The sequence below is a fragment of the Sphaeramia orbicularis genome, chromosome 3 (genome assembly GCF_902148855.1).
Source record: "Sphaeramia orbicularis chromosome 3, fSphaOr1.1, whole genome shotgun sequence".
In the NCBI taxonomy this organism is placed as follows: domain Eukaryota; kingdom Metazoa; phylum Chordata; class Actinopteri; order Kurtiformes; family Apogonidae; genus Sphaeramia; species Sphaeramia orbicularis.
In genome coordinates this window covers 7,761,970-7,777,880 of record NC_043959.1, presented here as the reverse complement: position 1 = coordinate 7,777,880, position 15,911 = coordinate 7,761,970, and the positions used below count along the sequence as shown (strand labels likewise).

Sequence of the window (15,911 nt, the reverse complement as noted above, 5' to 3'; positions counted from 1 at the left end):
AGGTTAGATACATGATTGATAGCTGAGAAATCAGTTGGATAAATTGTCTTAAGTAAAAATTTTTAAAGATTTACAAAAAAAAAAAAAAGAAATCCCAAAATCCTAGTGGTAAAGAACATGTGTGCCCAATTTGAAAAGAATCGAGTGAATAGTGGATAGACAAAAATTGCAAGCTGAAATTTTCCAAAATTTGTAAAAAAAATCTAAAAATTGAAATTCAGCCATATGCAGCGGGCAGGGGTGGAATTACCAATCACTGATCAGATTCTGTCAGATGTGACCCAGACATGACTCTACTGCTCTACTTCTGTAAATATCTGTCTATGTGAGGATTTTGTTATTCCATTTTCTTCTTATAATAATTATGATATTATTTAATATTTGTATCATTACGTTCACATTTTCCTTTCTGCATGCTCACTTTACGGTCAACCTCCACTTTAAAATACTCTTGAATTTCCCCCACTGTGGAATCAACACTGCCTTTTACTTTTCACATGAGCTCGGGACAGTGGTATCACATTTCCTTAATGGAGCTAAACAACATCAAGCTGGTCTACCTTTATGGTTAATCCTTTGAACTGGACTGAAAGGTATACAGTTATGGCTCCAAAAAAACAAGATGGCAAGATGATAACAGCCAAATGCCAAACTTGTGTTAGAAATCTGTAAAATAATCTGTGACATCACAGTGTTTATGTTTCATTAATACATTCTATGTTTTCAGAATCTTAACTACAAAGGTTTAACAGTTTGTCTTATCTGACAATAAATTAAATGTCTGTGGGTTTGGGTTTGTTGTTTGAATTAAAAATTGTTCAACCTCCCTTAACTCAATAACTCATCCGCCACTTGACTGTTGCACCTTTATTGTTAATTTACTGTTTTCTTAAAGGTGGGGTATGAGATCTTAAAAAAACAGTTCGAGCCCGATACATTTTGAATATACTCAGTTCAAAAGTCCAAACCCCTTTCTTCAGACATCCCTCTGAAGCCACACCTCCAGAGTACTGGCAGATGTAATGCTTGTTCTTGAGGGTTCATGAGCACTGCACAGCAACAATTCACCCAGCTCCAGCGGCCCTGGTTCCAGTGGTTCATGTATACCTCATTCAGTCTCCTCCAACCCCCCGGCTCTTACAGAACAGCCCCAGTTAATACCTATCTGGCTAATGTTATATTTCCTAGTGATTTATGTTAGTGACAAAACAATTTGCCAGTGAATTTTCCATCCTAATATAACTAATATAACAAAGCTCTGGTTCTGGCTTCATTTACTGTACAGTTGCTCCGAACCTCTGAGAACACACGATTCATGCATGAAGAGGGGTTCATACAGAGGGGGGAGGGACAAATGGCAGTTGAGTTTAATGGACATATCACCGTTCAATCATTTTGATTGGGTGCTTAAAATGATCGGATGGTGTTTTTTCAGTCCTGTCAGTTCCACAGGTGACTGCATTTTTTTTTAATTTTTGTGTTAGAGCATTTAATTGACTAGTTGTAATAGGGGTGTGAAGGGGATTTTAAGCAATATTGTAAAAAATGCTCCAGGAAAACATCTCACACACCTTTAATCTCTTGCTGTTTATAGTTATATTCAATTATTTTAGTTATGTTCAGTTTATAGTCATTTTCTATTTTGTTCTATTTTTTCAAATTTTTTCCACTATGTTCATCACTCTAAGGCACCGTAGGTCCTTAGAGTTTTTATAATTTCAGTTTTCTGTATGTGATGTACCTATGACAAAACTGACAATAAAACTGACTTTGACTTATGATACAGTGCAGTTTTCCTGATATTTATATATAGCATAATAAATCAAATAATTAAGAAAATATATTTAAAATTAAACAAGCACACTGGAGTTGTGGAGGTCTCATTTAGTGAAGCTAATCTAAAGTAATTTCTTTGTCATGTATCATTAAATTAATGCAATATTTGCAGCCCACATTAGCTATCCTAAATGATTAGTAGTAGTGCAGATTTATGTCAGTCCTCCTCTTGCCTTTTATATAACATTTCACCTCTGTGCTGTTGTTGTAGTAGTATTGAATGTTTGCTCAAAAAAAGCCCCTAGCAAGTTTCAGCTCAGTGAAAACACGTTTGACAACTACAGACAGTCACCCTGAACTTTTCCCCTCAAAGTTTTCCTGTTAGCAGCTCTGAGAGAAAAAAAAAATCTAGATTTCCAGGGTGAAGACAGACACCCACTTGTTCTGGACAAAGCTCTCAGGTCCCTGGTGCTGCTGCCTCTGCTTTAGATGTCTCACCACTTTAATTACCCATGTTCCCCATGAGGTTCAGTGGCACATAAATATTTAAAGATGCTGATATTGAGAGATACTGTATTAGGGAAATGAAGTAGAGAACAAAATAGGAAATGAGAAAAAGTTGTGAATATTGTAAAGCTTGTACATTCAGAATGGGAATTTAGAGAGAGATTACAATTTTTGGATGCGGAGACGGCCAAAATCAAACTTAAATAAATAATATTCTGCATAACCAGGAATTAGGAAGATGCGCAAAGAGTTACAAAGTTAAAAGTGAGAAAGAAAGTCTCAAAGGTTTAAAAAAAGACAGAGTTGTAATCTATAATGCAACGCTAATGCAATGTATCGATGAGAGAATGCAGCTCTTTTAATCATGACAACCCATGGGTATTGCTGCTAGAAAATGAGAAGTGGAAATTAGTCTCTTTAAAATCTGAAACGTGTTTAATAAAAACAGCTTTAGTGGTGTTTATTTTGTATTCTTGTTGAAAGAGTTTAATGGTAGTAGTCTGAAATGTTCAGATTTCAGTTTTTGGGTATAAATAGGCACAAGTTTTTCACTAACATCAAACAATCACACAAGGACAAATCCAATGAAGAACCAGAAAGATACATTTCAAAATCAGCAGTGGGAGATATTAAATTAGAAGGAAGTGCAGGTACCATTTAGCATTTTGAGTCAGTACTGTCATTATATTAAGAAACTAGAAGCACTCGGAGAGCGCAGACCTCCGCCAAGGCTGATCAGTGCCCCCCCCCCCCCCCCCCCCCCCCCCCCCCGTGGGACCCCCCCACGCCAAGGACGTTATGTTTTTGCCAGGGTTTGTTTGTTTGTCTGTCTGTTTGTCTGTCCGTTAGTGTGCAACATAACTCAAAAAGTTATGGACAGATTTTGATTAAATTTTCAGGGTTTGTTGGAAATGGGCCCCCCCACCCCCGATCACCACCAAAATTTAATCATTTCTTCCTTATCCCATTTCCAACAAACCCTGAAAATTTCATCAAAATCTGTCCATAACTTTTTGAGTTATGTTGCACACTAACAGACAGACAAACAGACAAACAAACAAACAAACCCTGGCAAAAACATAACCTCATTGGCGGAGGTAATAAATCCAAACATTTTATCATAGATAGATAGATAGATAGATAGATAGATAGATAGATAGATAGATAGATAGATAGAATGAGAGACAGACAGACAGACAGACAGACAGACAGACAGACAGATAGATAGATAGATAGATAGATAGACAGACACACAGACAGACAGACAGACATTGACACCCCCTACCAAGTACCATACTATATATGAGTAAATCTAAACACAGGAGGGAAGGATCACAGAACCAAACCTTCTTTGCAGATGCAGGAGCCGTCGATGTGTGAGCAGGAGATGTCGTTTTGACAGGAGCACGATGAGGTGCAGTTGATCCCATACAGGCTTGCAGGACAGCTGATGGAGCAGTCCTCACCCTGGAGACAACGGACAGACAGACGAGACAAAGGTTCAAATGCAGAGCACTCCTATTCCTATGCCCCGTCCACACTAATGCAGATATTTACGGACACAGATAAAATGCAGACTTTTACAAATGCTTTCCAAAGTGGAGATTTTAATCGTTTCCAGTTTGGGTGTATCTGTGTGGAGTCATAACCCCATTTAGTGCATGTCTGTTCTGTCTTTGTGTAATGAATCTGCACCTGAAACATCAAATCCAGGTGTATAAATCACGGATTGACCAATGGTAGTTCAAGGTCAGCATGGAAACATTTGCAGGAGGACATATGTACTGGTGCTGTGGTGTCGTCTACATTAGATATAGAATACACATTGACAACCCCAGTCAACACTTAAGTTAATCTAAGTTTGTAACTGAACTTGTTGTTGCTTTACCTTCATGACTATTGAAAGCCTCTGTGTCTGATACATCCAGTACTATCTACAGTACTATCCACAGTTTGAAGTCCAAAAGAAACAATGGCTTGTTTGAGCATTTGGCCAAATTTGTAGTCATTTATGCATTGTTGTGTGAACAGAGACATTTAATAAAATAGGACCAATCTCCCTGTATCTCACTGGCATGTTCTATCAACAATCAAGAACAAGTTAAGTTACTTACTTAATTACATGAAAGTCCATACATGACTTCTATCATTGTTCATCAGTAAGTATATTGATATCTGTAACCATTTCCATGTTATAAGCTATTAAAATATGGTCCATCAAAGGCAAATCTTTAACATTTAAAAAACATTGTCAAAAATTCAAAAATCCAATTTCCCAAAACTGTGAAGAAACTTTGTAGACATTGTCCCAAGGAGGCTACCAATAAAACTTGAAATAATTCTAACCAGTAGTTTCATCGGAGAAGATGTTTGAAGAAATTGCTAATGAAGACGACGACAACAACAAAGACAACAGCGAAGACGACAGCGAAGACGACAGCGAAGACAACAGCGAAGACAACAGCGAAGAAGAGAACGAAATGACAATGAGGACGTAAATGAAGACGACAACAAAGACGATAACGAAGATGACAATGTAGACGACAACGAAGACAGTGATGAAGGCGAAGACGAGAAAGGTCAAGACAAAGACGACAAAGATGAAGAGGACAATGAAGAGAGCGATGAAGAGAACGACGAAGAGGACAATGATGAAGACTATGGCGATGACAACGAAGATGATGAAGACGACAATGACTAAGACGATGATGATGAAGACGATGATGACGATGATGACGAAGATGACGATGACGAAGATGACGATGACGAAGACGAGTATGGACACAACACCTTTACAATAGCTCATGGTCTATCAGCTGGTGAAATAAAAATGAAGGTTGTGTGGACAGAACTTATTTTAGAGGAACAAAATGTCTAAAAAGACAAAAAACTATTTCACAGGTAGCTACTGGTATTCAGCAAACCAAAGGTGCTCCTGGAGAGGATATAAACCATCGGAAAAAGACAAAAATCCAGGCACTCACTTGGTTAGAAAATTTAAAAAAACACCTTTATTTCATGAGGGCCTGTAGATTAGTTCACTTAAAAACACACCAACGTGTGTCAGCGTGTGCCTTCTTCAGGGTGTTGTTGAACAAACTGTCTGTTTGGAAAAATAAGGACTTGGGATTAGTAGTTGCAATCCTAAAGTGTAAGCACTTATAAGGTATTATAATAAGGTACGTTTCCTTTGTATGCACCTTGTACTTCTTTTTCATTTATTTATTTATTTATTTATTTTTTTTAACCTTTATTTAATCGGGAAACAAGACTTGTTGAGAATAAAAATCTCTTTTGTACTCCACTACATCTCAGATGTTACATTGCAGTGTTGACAAAACAGTAATGTTGAAGTGTTCAAGGTCAGTATCAACATGACTTTTTAAAGGTCTCTGTTTCATCTCAGAAGTGTGTTTTTACTCAGTCTTATCTCAGTCTTGGACAAAGAGGACCCTGAATTTTAAACTATAACAGCAAGGACAACATTAAATTCTAGTTTCTAATGCCACCAATAACTTGACTCATTTCTCACATAAAATGTATGTAAAAGTTGTGGTGAAGAACTCATTTTTATCACACCAGGTGATAAAGGGGTTACAAAGATAAACATAACGTGCTGTGGACTTTTAATCCCCCTCGGCCAAATATAGCGTAAGATTCTGTTGGAAGTTACTGTCCTATAATTTAGATTAAATTGTCATTGTGTAAACCTTATTACATACATATTTATATTTGAATGTACTCAGATATTATAACTGCATGAGGCGGTCAAAGGGGTCATGTCTCCATTTGATGCCATTTGACCTTGGAAAAGTAGGTCAAGGTCACCTATTTTCAAAGGCTTCTGCTCCATGCCTAGATGCATCCCCAGTATGAATGGGGTGCAGATATCTCAATGCATTCTTCAGATAATGCGATTACGTTGTTGAATGGACAGACAGAAAGACAGACAGACAGACAGAGGGACAAATGACAACACGATTATAATACCCCTTCAGTTAAACATTGGCAGAGGGGTACAAACAGATAAAATCAGTTATACTCAGGGTGCAATTTCTTGGGGAGGATGGGGGGATCAACCTCCCCTGCTCAATGAATTTCATCCTCAGGGGGGGATAACCAACCAATGTAAATAACAGACAGGTTGTGACAGTTTTCTTACACCTATAACCGACATTACTGGCACTAACATTCACCTGAACCGAACTGTCGGCAGTCTCAGAATTCACAAACATCCCCATGCACTGGGGCACCGTAAAGGGGGGGTAAACGTGACAAATTCATGGGGCCCAGCATTTGTGGGGGACCCACAGAGCAGTGGAGGGGGTCCAGTGGATACAGGTTAGAAGTTGTGAAAATTTTGTGTAAGATCCACTGTATAATAGAGGAACAGAACCTGGGAGTTGGACGTTGAAAATATGTAAAGTTTCACTTTTGTTTCACGCCAGCATTACGTTAGTTATGGACTGCACCCCCACGTATATAACTGCCCACCCACGCTCTGAAAAAACCCCCCGAAAACATCCCCCCTTCTGTTTTTTTGACAAATCACACCCTGGTTATACTAAATCAAAACTTTACATTTGTAGATAAACTAACACAATAAGACACAACAGAAAAAGTCTCCAATACTAAACACACCAAACTATTCCATAACAGACAAATAACAAACTAACTGTGCTTTCCAGCAGGGCACAGACCATCAGGATCCTAAAACCAGCAAAACCAGACACTACATCACATTATACATTTACCGCAGACGTCCAGATCCATGCTGACTACACGCCTCAGCTAAGTTTGTCACTGTTTTTAAATTGTATAAAAGTAATAAACACTCTGTGATACTCAGCAGCTTCAAAATCAGTCTGAAAATCTATTTTGCACATATATTGTGGACCAAATTAACATCACAATCCACTGTAATGGAGGCTCCTGTTTACTGTGAACAACTGCTACACTTTTTTCCTTCAGGTTTTGCGCAAAACTTACACTGTTAGCAAGGCCTGGATATTTCTTTCATCTCTGAGCAGGTGTCATTACTTTCTACATTGCACTTTACACATATTGACATTAAAAACACAATAGTAAAGGTTTAAAAATGTGAAAGATAATATATTTACTCATCTGTGATGGTGATTTTGTAAGTATAATGAAATAAAAGGGGGAATTCTGTGTCATTTAGTGAATCAAGAGTGCAACCAAATAAGTCTGGGTTTCTGTTCTAATAATGAAGTGATAGGCTTGCTTTGAATTGTAAATTAACAGCCAACAACCTGGGAATTTACCTTTGCAGTTATGTGTAAATTTGAAAAAAAACAAAAAAACAAGAGTAAACAGAAATGGACAAATGGAGGGATAATGAATGATTATTATGCTAACAACTTATAACTATTCATGCTCAAATAAGAGAGGAATGAAACATGTTGGATGGCAGACACACCTCCGAAAGCTTCAACACCGAGTCACAAATAATACAAATAATACACAAATAATACAGCAGGTTGAACTGAGGTTATGTTTTCAGTATAAATGGAACTCAATCAAATCCATTCTTTCATTTTGTATTATCAAAAAGCATCCATTTCAACCTGATGATATGTTTGATGAGGATCTATGCATTGTTTGTGAACATGAAACTGATATTACTGTGGTAACAAGGTCTGTCTGTGTTAATATCTGTCTGTCTGTCTGTCTGTCTCTCTGTCCATCTGTCTGCCTATCTGTCTGTTTCAATATCTGTCAGTCTGTCTGTGTCAGTATCTGTCTGTTTCAATATATGTCTGTCTGTGTTAATATCTGATATCTGTCTGTCTGTCTGTCTGTGTCAACATGTCTGTCTGTCTGCATCAATATCTGTGTGTCTGTCTGTGTCAATATCTGTCTATCTGTCTGTGTCAACATATGTCTGTCTGTCTGTGTCAATATCTGTCTGTCTGTGTCAACATATGTCTGTCTTTCTGTGTCAATATTATCGTCCCTTGAGAATCAGCTGGTTCTATTTCCACTTTTTGCAGAAATGGAGTTAAGCATATCAGGACATTCTAAAATCATTTAAGTTTATGTCCCAAAGTGCTTAGCTCCAAGCTGAACATCTACACACTCACACCTAGAAACATTTAGTCCTATGTCCTGAGTGGTGCTTGTTTCAAATCAGGTAGTTCTATGTCCAAGGACCCAATCAGGGGCCATACCTGGATCATGTGACATTCGCTCAAAATGGCTGTGGAGCACATGCAAAGCACAAAATGAGAACTCCTCAGAAAAAACGTTCTATTTTGATCCCTTCTGAAAGACTTATGGAACCTTCCTAGGACTGAAGAATGCCAAGCCAATCCAAGATCTGCTGCAGGCAAAAAAGGCAGACATACAAGCGATGTTAAAATTTATGCCCCCTGTGGACAGAAAATACATGGAGGGGGTCTCAAATTGAAATGTTTTCTTTATGCCGTTGATGCCTAAGTAAGGCATTTTGATACTGGTTAAAGTTTTAAATGATTGGTCTGAACAGGGCTATCATGTAAATAGTTTTGTTTAATGTTTGTTCAAAGTAGTTCAGTGTTCAAATTTGGCATTTTTAGATGGGCAAGACTGTCCCAGAGTCAGGTCTGAGAAGGTGGCTCATTGATAAACTTGTGTACTTGATAGTTATTTTATATTTGAGTGTATGAGGCATTTTGATGCAAAATTTGGCATTTCTGGATAAGTTTTATTTTTCATACTTTTATTCTTTCATACTAGATTTTGGTCAAGTGACCAATATTGTCCCGGCCTCAGGTTCAAATGAGAATTTGGCTCATTTGCAGACTTGTCATTGATTTGATACAATCGTTTTATCTGTGAATGTATATTTAATGTTGATGCAATTTTTGCATTTTATACACTTTTTTTTTCTAATTTTTATTTTTTATGATATAGATTCTGGTCAAGTGGGCAATGTTCTCCAGTGTCAGGTTCAAATGAGAATGTGGCTCATTCATCAACTTTTATCTATGAGTGTACGAAGAATTTTCAATACTCATCAATCCTCAGTGTTAAAAAGGTTGTTCATGGTGTTACACATCATTTGCCTACATTCCACAACTAATTCTCCTGCCTTTGAGGATTGAAGTATGGCTGGAAAATGGTTTTTTGCCATGAAAACTGAGTTAACACAATTTACTCAGGTACCCCAGGTGTCTGAACACATTTATTCCCCATTCTACCTTTAATGAAAAAGGATAGATGTGCTCATTTTAGTTGTCAACCTTAAATACATGTGGATTGGAAAACACTAGCAAAGGATGGTTTTTAATGTTGCATTTTGTGACATCAGTATAAAATACATGTAATCACTGACTAAAATGTTCTTAGTTTGTTCGTAACTTTTTTAAAAACAACTCTGGTGGACATAGAACTTCCTGATTTCGATCATAAGTGAAACCTGTAAAGGCACCAGGTCCTATGTTGGACATAGAACCTGTTGACCAGGGGCAACTTCCATACCTTGGAATCAGGAAGTTCTATGTCCATTTTTGACTTCTTATATCTCTAAGCCTATGGAGATTTAGAACATGTTAACAATATGTTTAGGGTACCTTCCACAGTCAACACTATTCCACACAAAAAATGACTGACAACTCTACAAATATCAGAGATCAAACAGGTGAAATTTTCTCAAAATGAGGAAAAGTGGACATAGAACCAGCTGATTCTCAAGGGATGATATGTCTGTCTGTCTGTGTCAATATTTGTCTGTCTGTGTTAATATCTGTCTGTCTGTGTTAATATCTGTCTGTCTGTCTGTCTGTGTTAATATCTGTCTGTCTGTCTCAATATCTGTATGTCTGTCTGTGTCAATATCTGTATGTCTGTGTTAATATCTGTCTGTCTGTCTGTCTGTGTTAATATCTGTCTGTCTGTCTCAATATCTGTATGTCTGTCTGTGTCAATATCTGTATGTCTGTCTGTCAATCTGTTTCAATGTCTGTCTGTCTGTCTGTCTGTCTGTCTGGCCTTAGCTCCATCTCTGTCCAGACTCACATAATATACTATATATAATAATGACTTTGAAGACATTTCATAAAAAGAATTAAGTGGCTTTCATTGTTAAATGTCATGACCATAGATACAGAAGACATTTAAGCATGTTCTTTCATAAGAGGTTACCGAAGCGCTGCTACCTTTGGAAGACTGGGCCAGATTGGTTTCTCATTGTGCGACAGCAATAAAACAGAATCCAATACTGCAGATTTGCTGGTTCTGAGTTAAGTAAATTAAGCTTTCTCAGTTATTTCTTGTAATGAAAATGTTTGATTTCAGATGATTCATTTGACATTTTATCAGTAATTTTATTCTGAGTCAAATGTTTGTCGCATGTAGTTTTCATTTAAGTTTGGTCAAAACTGTTAATAGTTTCTTAATCATCTTATTTATGAAGAATCCGGCAGCTGAGATCCTTGTTCATAAAATCTACCTAGAATGGATTGTGCCCATTGTGTGCACAGGGAGTTGTACCATCTACTTTGTCTTAACCTTTATAGCCCAACAACTATTTTTGTGGCGACTTCCAAACTACTTCTCTACACTGAACCTTTCCTACGCAATTTATCACCATTTACTACAATATTAACTTCTGCATTTTGCATTTTTCAGTGAAAAGCAGCTATTTTTCTATATTTAATTATTGATCATATAGATCAGTGGTTCCCAACCCTTTTTGGCTCATGATCCCATTTTAACGTCACACATTTCTGGCAACCCCAGACATTTAAAACAAAGAATTTTCTTTTTTTTTGCTAAAATTAATTTGTTTTTGATCAGGTAATAGTTTGCTATACTATGTTGTGAGACAACATTTAGTCTATATAATGTATATTATTATGGACGTAGGCAGTAAAGCCAGGTGTAGATTACTCCACAAAGTTAGAATTTTATTTTCCTTGGTCAGGATATGTACAGTCAGTCCAGCTTGGATTTACAAGGCTGACAATTAATACTGAACAAACAAGAACTCAAACTATGAATTATGAAAGAACTGCAGCATCTGAAACTGACCACAATGAACATTTGAAAGATAAACAGAACCACAGTGCTTCAGTTTCAGCTTCACAGTTATATATTTTTTATTTGTAAGTTTTTTTTTTGTTTTTTTTTTTAATTTTTATCAATTACTAGAAATTTCAGGTGACCCCATTTGAATTCCAGGGGACCCCACATGGGGTCCCGACCCTAAGGTTGAAAAACACTGATATAGATGCTCATAAAAGCTCAGAGTAAATTCAAAGGTTATCATTATCAAAACAGGGAAAACTAAAGCTGTATGACTTTTCTGAAAAATATATCATTAACTGAAAACAAGCATCTATAGCCATTATTTTAGATCAGTAGATATTTTTCACTCTGGCAGCTTAAGCTTCAGGAGCTTAAGAGTTAAGGACCTATTCACAAAAGATTTTCTGTTAATGATACGCTGGTACAAACACACCAATAAAGTTCTGAGAGCAACTTGTTTCTCCACACTTCAGCAAATCAACTGGCCCATAATGAAAAGGGCATAAAATGAGCTCAGAGAGAGAGAGAGAGAGAGAGAGGGAGAGAGAGAGAGAGAGAGAGAGAGAGAGAGAGAGAGAGAGAGAGAGAGAGAGAGAGAGAGAGAGAGAGAGAGAGAGAGAGAGGTGAGTTTGTGCACAGTTAACACCGGTTTTCTTCTAGATGTTAACTGCACCGGCCAAACAGTGTTGTGAAACAGAATTTTGAGATTAATTGCATAGGAAGGAGCCAGTTTTGTCCCAAATGTTAAATGTTCCCTCTGTTACATCTGTATAAATGACTCAGGTGTAACATTGATGCACAAATTCTATTCTTTGTGGGTGCTTTGTGAATTACACATTGTATTTATGACTCATTTGTAGCTTCCCTTTTTATCAACTACACAGTAAAAATGCAGTGTCAATATTTCAGGTTGGGCAGGTTGAAGCGTAGTAACGCACACGGTCACATGATCAGGTCAATCAAGATATGCCCTCTCAGATATTATATCCTGCATTTTATTTGAACTTGATTTTTATTTGGTAAAGTGTGTGGTGTTTTAATTACAATGAAATATATATTGAATCATTAAAAATATTTTCTATTAGTAATTTTTTTTTCTTTTCAATTACTAGAAATTTCAGGCAACCCCAAGGTTGAAAAACACTGCCCTAATAAATGTTATAGGGTTGCGTTGTAAATTATTTCTCCATTAATATGATTTTAGGTCTAATAGAGGGTTTTGATGTGGTGTGGGCTCTAATTGACAGGTTTTCCTGACAGCTCCACTGTAGTTACCATTAAGAAGACACACTAACAAGTCTGTCAAAGCAGTAAGTTAGTGAATAGTTGATGAAGCTCACTGTTTTACTATGAGATGAGATACGATAAGACTTTATTGATATGATACAATAATATGAAGCATTTGTTCACTCATCACTCTTCCACAGCACCTCCCTTTTGTCTAAATACAGTCACATCTGGCTCCAAAAAGCCATGAATTTTTTTATGACTGATGAGCAAATTGTTGAGGTATGTCCAAAAGTGCTTTGTGATGTTTCTGTGATGACACTGACCTTTGACCTCCAAAATCAAACGACAGTCCAAGTCTATATTTGTCACATAACATCCTAAGGTGTTGGGTTTGCGAAAACCAGACAGACACACAGACACTTGGACAATGAAAACATAATGAGGCATAAAATCACCAACAAATTACACAAGTGGACACTCTTTGGTCCATTGATTTTTCTTCTTCGTTTATGTCTTTACTTGTTTCAGGAAAAAAAAAAAAAAAACAACAACTTGCTTTCAGCACAAAATGGCCTGAGTTCATCTTTATATTCATTAAAGGCCATGAATACATTAAAAGTGATGGTATAGATATAATGAACAACATAACAAGTACATATATTATAGAAGAGTCCCTGCAGAGGAACACGACATCTGCGCTTGTTCAATCAATAGGGAACATGGTCAGAGGAGGCAGACAGACAGTTTGACATTAGCCCGATGTCTAACCTTACTCTGCTCCCTTGGCATGCTGTGAGAGTCTTCTCACAACCTGAACCTCAAGCACGTTGTTTCATTGATCAGGACCTTCAACATATAAACTGCACTAATTAAAGCTGCCTGCTTCAACCTGCTGCTTTTAAATTGCTATTAATCTAATATTCACAAAGCAAGCCAAATGTGCAAAGACAGGAGAAGAGAGAAACCTTATTAAAAAGTTGGTGAATTAAGGACTTTTTTAATTTAAAAAAAAAAAAAAGAAAAAAGAGGGAGGAAAAAAAAAAAAACGTTGTTAATAAATAAGGTGTGTGGGTCCAAAAGGGAAAATCAGAATATCCCATGGGAACTAAGAGTTTTTATAATGAGTGACCCGAAGAATACGAAACATGTGCAGATCAATGGATCCTGATATTCATGATCCATTTGGAGGGTTATTAGCTCATTAATCAATGTGAAATCAGAGGCAGTAAATTAAGATAGTTAATATTTAATGACTGTTTCTTCTTGTATAGTAACAATACAGTATACTTATACCAGTGCACTGAAAAATAGGATTTTCTGGTGTAGTAATATTTATTAGGTTAACTGTCACAATTTTTATTTTCTAATTGTAAGTATCAGTGAGAAATAGAATTATTCAAGTACAACTAAATATGTCATTTGTGTAATAAATAAACTGTATGGGAAGAGTAAGTTGTATAATGTATTTTTACATAATATTCAATGGTTATAGTCATTACGTATGAACCTAGAAATACCAAGTAAGTTTACCTAGGCAATTTAAACTCCTAAGACCCAGCTATGGGTTTTCTGTTCACATTTGTGGACAGGAGTTTTCAAAACTTTACACAAAAAAAAAGAAAACAAAACTGTCCACCACAAAGGACATTCCATAAAAATTTTAAAAACTGCATCTGAAAAAACTGTTGCTGTCATGTCTGCTCCCAGACTGGATTTTGTCTGTCTTTTCTGTTTTGTCTGTCATTTCCTGTTTTATTTTGTTAAGTTTCCCACATGTGTCATGTCTGGTGTCTTTACTTCCCTTCCCTGATTGTTTCACCTGCTCTGATTACCTGACTCCACCCTGATATGTTCCACCTGTGTCTGATTGTCTTCTCGCCCTCTTGTGTATTTAAACCTTGTGTCTTCTCCTGTTTTTTTTGCTACACTCGTTGTGCTTACTCACCAGCGTTTTTGGATCCTGTCAGTCTGTCTGCCCGTTGTGACCCGTTTTGTCTACTGACCACTGATTCTGCCTGTTCCTGTTCTGCCTGCTCGTCTGTTTGTGACCTGGTTCGTTCATCCGACTTCCGATTCTGCCTTTTCCCCTGATTACCTCAGCCTCCAACGTTTACCTGTGTGTTTTGACCCTCGCCTGGATTTTGACCGTGAGTAAGCCTGTCCCTCATGTCCCGTTGCCTTCTGTTTTGCTCTCCTGTGTATGACCTGGCCTGTTTTTTGACATCCCTCTGTTTTGCCCTAGTCAGGTTGCTGTCGGGGTTACTCCGGCTCGGCCGTGCTGACCGCCCGCTGACCCTGCTCACAGCCCGGACGTCGAGTCCAGATACCCATGCCTTCACAGACGTGTTAACTATTCTGTGTTGTGTATTTTCCCCTGTGATTGTGTTTAATCAACACACTCAACTTCTCATCTGTTTGCTGGTCTTGCATTTGGGTTCAGGCTTTGTACTCAGTCTGTTACAGTTGCATCATGATGTTTACAATATAGGCACTTATTTAATTAAAAAAAACAAAAAAGCTTGTACTTTGCTGACATTTCCTGGGTCTCAGGAGGTTAAACTACAGAAAAAATATGTAAAATGTTGTGTAAATCTTACTTGTATATTGTCCAATAATAAAAGTTAGAAAAAGTATAGCAGTGAGCCACACTGATCGTAATGGGGGCAGTTTGTGCCAAGTCATGTGACTCGTGTAGTTTACAGTGTCACTAAGTCATGTGATGGTGCGCTACCCTGCAAGCTGTAAATATTCATTAAAAGCAGGTTGCTGTTCTGTAGTTCTATGATTCATGTTCTGCCTATAGGGGAGAGTAACTGAGTAAACTGGTGGAAGGAATATTTCAGTTTGACACCATGACTGAATGATCTGTGCTACTGTCACAGAATTTATGCTGTTTTTCTCATGTATCATTTGATGAAAGTAAATACCACTGTCTTTTCATAAGTGTGTGGTGTATTATTGGGATCTGAGAAGTGCGACCAATGTTCAGTCTGCCGCAACTTTCTTCTACCAAAAAGTCACAGTATTTAAAAATTACCTTGAAAAGCCGTTAGCTTTAGGTATATTAGCATTTTTCAGTTTGAAGCAGTCAGAGTTTAAGTAAAACTTACAAAAAAAGAGAAAGTAAAATGCAATGACAATATGAATAATCATCAGTAAATTACCTGAGGTTTGCTTGTAAAATAAACATATATCCACAAGTAAAGTTTACTTGATTCCCCCTTGTAGAATTTACTTACAATTCTAAGTGCAAATACTTTCCTGTTTCCTAAGTAAATAACACCCCCAATTTTCTTCTGTGTGCATTATAACATCTTTTATTACTCATTAAATTAAGTCCTTTGCAGCATCAGTGACACAATACTAAG

The 15,911-nt window shown here is 37.1% G+C and overlaps 1 protein-coding gene across 3 annotated transcripts in view; it reads right to left on the bottom strand.

Annotated features, from left to right (window-relative positions):
• The window catches only part of LOC115438200 (multiple epidermal growth factor-like domains protein 11), a 323,683-nt gene that overhangs the window by 86,010 nt on the left and 221,762 nt on the right, over window positions 1-15,911 (bottom strand). For all 3 annotated transcript variants that reach the window (XM_030161642.1, XM_030161650.1, XM_030161657.1), the window contains exon 12: window positions 3,630-3,750. In XM_030161642.1, coding sequence (XP_030017502.1) covers window positions 3,630-3,750 — 121 coding nt within the window. The remainder of the gene's footprint in view (window positions 1-3,629; window positions 3,751-15,911) is intronic.